At 43.1% G+C, this 8,038-nt stretch overlaps 1 protein-coding gene across 1 annotated transcript in view; it reads left to right on the top strand.

Moving 5' to 3' along the window:
* The first annotated feature begins 1,463 nt into the window (after nt 1-1,463).
* GRM4 (glutamate metabotropic receptor 4) overlaps nt 1,464-8,038 on the top strand; it is a 431,343-nt gene continuing 424,768 nt past the window's right edge. Inside the window, exon 1 of the mRNA XM_044675279.1 lies at nt 1,464-1,988. Coding sequence (XP_044531214.1) covers nt 1,464-1,988 — 525 coding nt within the window. The remainder of the gene's footprint in view (nt 1,989-8,038) is intronic.

The following is an 8,038-nucleotide window of genomic DNA, read 5'->3' as shown; positions in this document are numbered from 1 at the left end:
TTTTAGCCCTTAACGATATGCTGCTTTGTACTGCTGTTTAATTGTCTTGTTTAAATATAAGTCTCACTTCGTTTAACAGGGCTATAATTTCTTTGGAGCCAGGGATTGGGCCCAGTTCCTATAGTTATAGGATTTAGTCCTGGAAGAGAGACCTTGGAAATCACCTAGGCCAATCTTTTTATTTGACAGATGAGGCCCAGAGAGGTTTTTCACTTGTCTATGTCCACACAGGTAGGGTCAGTGGCCAAGCTGGGATTTATACCCAAGTCTTCTGTCTCCAGACTCAGTGTTCCTTCCACTCTGAATAAATGAATGAATGAAGTACTTATATAGATAGAAGATTTATATAGATCTTTGTGTCTCTACCTCTAGACACTTCTAACCTTCTCTACTCCCATCTCCCCATCCCCAGTGCCTAGCACTTAGTAGGGAGTACTTGGAACCTAGTAGGTAGTCAGGAAACATTTGTTGATTGACAGGAGAGGGGAATGAAGTGGCTACCGGGCAAGGGACTGATGAATTCAGGTTTCTCCAAGTGATTACCAGCCAGGGATTGGTGTCTCACACATCCCGACTTACTGTGAGCAAGCATCTGTGAAGGGCCCTGAAGCAAGGGAAGCTGTGTGTACGTATGTGTGCATGTTGCTTAGGGTGACATATATCCCACAGCTGTTTGTGGCCACAGCATGTCTAGCCCTGGGGGACCTAGGCATCTCCCTGGTGGATGCCCTGGGCTGCAGATGGGGGAAGGTGAGCTTCAGTTGTCTTCAAAAGGGGTTGGATTTCTGTTTTGTACTCTCTCTTGAGTATGGTAGCTGGAAAGAAATCAAATTCCAGAGAATTGCAAAGCCTTTGGCGATAACCTCTGGCATCTCCATCTCTCTAGCTGCCTGATGAGAGATCAGAATAGTTAATGTACTTTTAGGCTTTTGTTTGATATTCTCTCTCTCTCTCTCTCTCTCTCTCTCTCTCTCTCTCTCTCTCTCTCTCTCTCTCTCTCTCACTAGCTCCACTTTCTAGGTTGGAAGAAGAGAACCATTTTCTTATTGATGCCACATTACAAAAAGCCAAGAGCCTTCATATCTCTCTGCAGTGAGCAACTGAAGGACCAGCCATCAGGACTGTGAATCCTGTGAAACATAAACCATCTACCTGTCTGATATTCCTTTGGCTCCCTGCTACTCCCTGGCATGGATTGTGGAATCCTCCCGAATCACTAAATGTCATCTCTGGGACAGCATTATTAGTGTCCAAGAGAACAAGAAAACCATCATGGTCTGGCACTTTGGACCTTGTGGGAACTCCCCAAAGCTTTGCTCCTAAGCTGATCTATTTGAGAACCTGGGGGGAATCTGGAGCAGCAGCCCATGGTAATCCAGGCTACAAGACCTTGCTAGGGCTAGGAATCTCTGTCTGCTGTTCATGGGTCTCTAGGGCTTTATTTCCCTTTCTGTCCTTTGGCGATGACTAGGAAGAGCAGAGGCTGCTGGTGCCTACAGCGGCTGCCTCTCTTGCTGTTTCTCAGCCTATGCTTTTTCTGGGTAGCCCCTTCTCTGGGTAAACCCAGAGGTCAGGGTCACCCCCACATGAACTCTATCCGGATTGACGGGGACATCACTCTGGGTGGCCTGTTCCCAGTCCACGGAAGGGGCTCCGAGGGTAAAGCCTGTGGGGAACTTAAGAAAGAGAAAGGCATTCACCGGTTGGAGGCCATGCTATTTGCCCTGGACCGTATCAATAACGACCCTGACCTGTTACCCAACATCACACTGGGTGCCCGCATCCTGGACACGTGCTCCAGGGATACTCATGCCCTAGAGCAGTCATTGACTTTTGTGCAGGCGCTAATTGAAAAGGATGGCACTGAGGTGCGCTGTGTCAACGGAGGGCCACCCATCATCACCAAGCCTGAGCGTGTGGTGGGTGTCATCGGGGCTTCAGGAAGTTCAGTCTCCATTATGGTGGCCAACATCCTTCGCCTCTTCAAGGTGAGTGTGTGCCTGGTGCTGGAGCCTGGGAACTACAGTGCTGTGCTGCTTCTTCCTCTTCCTTTTCCTCTCCCTTTTCCAGAGAGAGCAAGAAGTTCTTTTCCTGTCTCATAAGGGTTGTTGTAGAGGGTATGGGGGAAAAAGATCTCAATTTTCTATTGCTGGTTATTAGCTATTGAACAGTGCTTCCCTGTATGATTATTTCTCTTTTCCCTCCTTTTTTCTTTTTTTCCTCTTTTCTTTTCCTACTTTTCTTTCCTTACTCCTTTTTCTCCACTTGCTCCTTCTCTTGTCTTTTTTCTCTTCCATCTATTATTATATCCCTCCTTCCCTTCCTATTCTCTTCTCCTCCTCTCTTCTTCCTTCCTTCGTTCCTTCCTTCCTTCGTTCCTTCGTTCCTTCCTTCCTTCGTTCCTTCCTTCCTTCCTTCCTTCCTTCCCTCTCTCCCTTCCTATTCTTTTCTCCCATCCCTTTGTACCTGTCTCCCATCCTTCTTCTCCTCCCTTCCCTCCCCTCCCCCTCTTCTCTTGCTTCCTTTCCTCCTTCCTGGGGCAAGAGCTGCTGATTTGCAATTCAATCGGAGCCAAGTGCTTTGCTAAGCTGCTACAACTACTGAAAGCTACAGGGTGGAGAGAGGGAAAAAAAACCATTACAAGCATTTTACCAATAATTATGTGCCTGCTTCTCTGTGCCTTGTTTTGCAGTGTGTGTGATTGTGTGTGTGAAGGAGTGCAGCAGCAGAAGGATGGGTTTGTAATGTGGAAGCCAAGCCATGGGAGGAAGAGCCCTGCCGGGGCTGGCCACCACATTCCTTCCTCATTTCCCCAGGGAAGTGGTCTCAATCTCTTCGAAGGAAAGAGATGGTTTTTCTGGGGGAAATCAGGACTTTTTTTTAGTAGAGTCTGGTCTGGAATAATAGGAGAATTGGCCCTTGGAGAACGATTGGGGATGTGGAAGGGGGACTGTGCTTACATGGACGCTTTCTCCCAAATTTGATTTCTGTAGCTAATATTGTGTGGCAGAAGAATTAGTGAGGAAACCTTACCTCCTGCAGGAAGTCTGCCATTGTAGGGCGGTAATAAATGCTTCTTGATTTGAATCCGGTTGGAAGGGGGTGGGAGGGAGGTGTGGGATGACAGAAAGGAGGCTGGACACATATCATATCTCATGTGAGATATCCTATCATAGCCATCATATCATATATATCACATAATTGAGTTGGAAAGAACCTAGGAGATTATTTAGTTCAACCCCTTCATTTTGAGAGGCCTTAAGGTTAAGGTTTAATGTATAAAGACAGAGCTTCAGAGTCAGCAAGATCTGGGTTCCAGTCCTGCCTCTGATAAGTACTGACTGTGCAATGTCTTCTTCTTTTTTAAACTTTTATTTTTCATCTTAAAATCAATACTGTGTATTGGTTCCAAGGCAGAAGAGCAGTAAGGGCTAGGCAATGGGAGTTAAGTGACCTGTGCACAGTTATGCAACTAGGAAATATCTGAGGTCAAATTTGAACCCAGGACCTCCTGTCTCTAGCCTGGCTCTCAATCCACTGAATTCTGTAGGTCCCCCTTGTGCAATGTCTTCTAACTTTTCAGTAACCCAGGAAACTCTCTAGGATTGTAAACTGCAAGGCAAGAGCTAGTCAACCTAGGAAGAAGGAGAATTCTCATTGGTCTGTACCAAATGCAGTCATAGATATGGTCCCCTCAAAACCTTTCCTTTCCTTTTAGAAGTGGAGAAAATGAGGTCCAGAGTTAGCTGTAGAACCAAGACCTAGATCTTCTTTTTTAAAAAACAAACAAACCCTTATTCCCTGTCTTAAAATTGATACTAAGTATTGGTTCCAAAGCAGAAGAGCTAGGCAATCAGGATTAAGTGACTTGCCCAGGGTAACGTAGTCAGGAAGGTTCTGAGTTCAAATTTGAACCCAGGACCAAACATCTTCAGGCCTGGCTCTCTATCCTGATGGCTGTTGGTGCTGTTCAGTTGTGTCTGACTCTTCACCCTGGAGTGGTTCGCCATTTTCTTTTATGACTCATTTTACATATGAGGAAACTGAGGCGAATAAGATTTGGTGACTTGTGTAATAAGTGTCTTGAGGCCAGATAAACTCAGGAAGATGAGTCTTCTTGACCACTCCTGGTACTTTCTCCATTGTGCCACCTTTGTCTGACTGGCAGGCTCAGAAAGCTGTCAGTGTTATTTTAGATGTACTGTGTTATGGAAAGCATTAACATTTAAAAATTTTTTCCACAAACATTTATTAAGCTCCTACTGTGTATCAGTCAAGGGGCTAAACCCTGTGGGGGTGGTACAAAGAAAGGTAAAAACACAAAAACAATCCCTTACCCTCTTGAAGTTACATTGTAAAGAGGAAAATAGAATATAGACAAATGGGCAAATACAAGGTACAAAGTAGAAAGAAAGTGACTCCTAAAAAGTCTTGATTTCCTTCTGAAGAAGCATCTCTCTCCTGGGAGAAGGCAGAGGCCAGTTCCCTGGGGAAATGAGGAGTCTGGGCATTTTCTCCCAGTGACTTCTGTGAATAAGCCCATCCATCTGCTCTTGCACTCTCTTACACACACATACAGCAAAACAAGGCATAGAGAAGCAGGCACATATTGGTAAAATGATCAAATTTGACCAACTGGTAAAAAATAGTTGAAATTATCAAATGGTTGGAATAGGGGATGCTGGGAATGACTCTTGTAAAAGAAAACATTTGAATTGAGTCTTTTTTAAAAAAAATCCTTACCTTCTGTCTTGGAGTCAATACTGTATGTTGTTGGCTCCAAGGCAGAAGAGTAATAAGGGCTAGACAATGGGGATCAAGTGACTTGCCCAGGGTCACACAGCTAGGAAGTGTCTGAGGCCAGATTTGAACCTAGGACTTCCTGTCTCTAGGCCTGGCTCTCAATGCACTGAGCTACTCAGCTAACTGCCCCCTGAATTGTCTTAAAAGAAGTCAGGGGTGTCAACCACTCTTCTGCTTTGGAACTGATATGCAGCATGGATTCTGACTGAAGGAAGAGATATTTTGTGTGTGTGCGCGTGTGCGTGCGTGCGTGCGTGGCGTGTGTGTGTGTGTGTGTGTGTGCTCACACACACACACACACTTGTTATACTTGTTATACCAAGGTAACAAATGCTGTGTTTATTAGTTCTTTACATTTCTAGAGTATTCTAATATATTAACTCACAATGAACTAAATAAAACCAATTATAGACTATAGTAAAATTGGTCACCAAAAATGAGGAGGGATTTTTTAAACAATTATGAGAACAATGCTCTCATCAAGGCAGTATTGACATTGCCAACTTTAATATCCATTTAAATGCCTTTGCAGAATTCTGGAATGCCCATTGTGGAAAAACTGTGGAAAAAATGCCAAATTTGAACACATTCTTCACTATTTGATTCATCTGGTGACCTGGGAGTGGGAAGCTGTAGCTAGCCTTGTGCCTTATACACAGGTTGCACATTGGGCTAATAGCTAATCAGCTTGCCAATTTAGTCAAGTGAGGAGGGAAAGCATTCTAGGCATTGGAAATCTCCAGGGCAAAGGTTTGGAAGTAAGAAATGAAGTATCCTATAGGAGGTAGGCCAGTATTTCTGGATCATAGTGTGTGGAGGGGAGTTAAGGATGGGAAGATTAGAAAGACAGGAAGAGGTAAGGCTATGAAGAACTTTTTTTTTTTTAAATTAAAACCCTTACCTTCTTCTGTCTTGGAATAAATACTGTGTATTGGTTCCAAGGCAGAAGGGTAGTAAGGGCTAGGCAATAGGAGTTAAGTGACTTGTTCAGGATCACACAGTTGGAAAGTGTCTGAGGTCAGATTTGAACCCAAGACCTCCCATCTCTAGGCCTGGCTCTCAATCCACTGAGCTACCCAGCTGCTTCCTATGAAGAACTTTAAATACCAAACAGAAAATCTGGTATTTGATCCTGGATGCCATCTCCCTGTCCATGGTTCTTATGGGAAGAGTACTTAATTTTTGGTTTCAATGAACCTGAGACTTGATAGAGGTCAGGGATTTGTACTGCTTGATAAAAGGTAGTATTTGGTACTTTCTAAACACTGAGAAATCATTTTTTGCCCCATCACTGTGTTTTCTAGGATTTAGTTTCTTCTGGAGGTGAGCTGAGCTCTGTTCTCTCTATGTCTAAAACATGCTTATGGGAGTGGGAGGGAGGGGGTAGCTGGGTGGTTCAGTGGATTGAGAGCCAGCCCTAGAGGTCCTAAGTTCAAATCTGGCCTCAGACACTTCTTAGCTGTGTGACCCTGGGCAAGTCACTTAACCCCCATTGCCTAGCCCTTACCACTCTTCTGCCTTGGATTCCAAGAAGGAAGGTAAGAATTAAAAAAAAAAGATGCTTATTGGGTGGTGTCTGTGGCTGTGGAAGAGAGAGGGGGTACCTCAAGATTGAGGGAAGGCAGGGATGGCCAGCTTTACATTGACTGAATTCTTTCCTAAAAACCCATCTTTGTAAGGTCTAGTCATTTTACAAATGGCGTTAATGTCTTTAAAATGTTGAGTCCTAAAGTCTATGTTAACTCCTCCTGGGAGCTGTTGTGTGTGTGAGAATCTCCCAGGGGTTCTTTGCCCTAACCTCAGGTCTTAAACTTCTTCTTTTTTAATTAAAAATTTTTTATTAATATCTTTCATTTTTATATCACTTACATTTCCAAATATATCCCTCCCTGCTCTTCTACCCAGAGAGCCATCTACTGTTAAGAATAGAGGGGGAAAAGAGCAAAATCAGCAAAATCAACCGAGTCATTAACTGAGTCTGGTAGTATATTCAGTGTTTTGCACTCCCAAACTTCTATCTTTTCAAAGAAGGGAAGCAGGTAGGTTGCTTGGCCTTGTGGATAGACTGCTGAACTTGGAGCTCTGAGTTTGAATCTGGGTTTGAATGCCTCAGAAATTTACCAGTCATGTGAGGCTGGACAAATCATTTCTCTGACTTCAGTTTTCTCATCTGTAAAGGGGAAAAATAGTACCTTCCTCACACGTGTGTTGTGAGTTGAGATAATATGTACTTTGCAAGCCTCAAAGTGTTGGTTTAGGAACTAGGTATGTGATTTCACTGGCATAGAGAATTTCTAGATGATAAAATGTTCTCTGCCAATGAATTGGGGAACATTCAACTTGTAGTCGTGGACAGTTGCTTAGATCACTGAGATGTTGAGGCCAGGGTCTTACAACCAGTATGTTTCAAAGGTGAGACTTGAACCCAGGTCTTCTTGGCTTCAGGCCTAATAGGCCATCTTTTATGCCAAGGTTGTCTCATATAAATGTCAGCAATTATTATTATTCTGACCCTTACATCTAAGGCTCTCTCATGTGCCCAGATTGAGTTTCTTTCCTAGGAAACATGCAAGACCTTAGAGGCTATCTAATTCTGTCTTCTTATTTTAATAAATTGATCTACCAGTAATAATTTCAAATATTAATTACATTGAATTAAATGTTTAAATTAGTTAATATAAATTAAATACATAAAATAATAAGCATTAATAATAGTAACAAACATTTTAAAATATGTCCTTGACATTTTTAAAATGTTGAGTTCCAAATTCTCTCCTTCCCCCATCCATTTAGAAGGCAAGCAAATGATACCCATAATTCATGTGAAGTCATGCAAAACACATTTCTATATTAGCTATGTGGCCTTCCCTCCAAAAAAGGCAAGAAAAAATGCTTCAATCTGCACTAAGTTTATTAGTTCTCTCTCTGGAAGCAGATAGCATTTTTCATCTTGGGTCCTTTCACAGTTGATTATTTTTGCAATATTGCTGTGACTGTGTAAAATGTTCTGCTGGTTCTGCAGACTTCACTTTGTATCAGTTCACATAGGTCTTTCCATGTTTTTCTGAAACCATCCCCCATGTCATTTCATATAGCACAATAGTACCCCATCACAATCAAGGCAGCTACAGTGGATAGAGTCCTGGGCCTGGAGTCAGGAAAACATTTTCCTGAGTCCTTAGACATTTATTAGCTATATGATCCTAGGCAAGCCACTTCGCCCTGTTTGTTTCAG

This window comes from Gracilinanus agilis, chromosome 4 (assembly GCF_016433145.1).
Source record: "Gracilinanus agilis isolate LMUSP501 chromosome 4, AgileGrace, whole genome shotgun sequence".
Lineage (NCBI taxonomy): Eukaryota > Metazoa > Chordata > Mammalia > Didelphimorphia > Didelphidae > Gracilinanus > Gracilinanus agilis.
The sequence above is the reverse complement of the archived record's forward strand: the minus strand, read 5'-3'. Positions and strand labels throughout refer to the sequence as shown.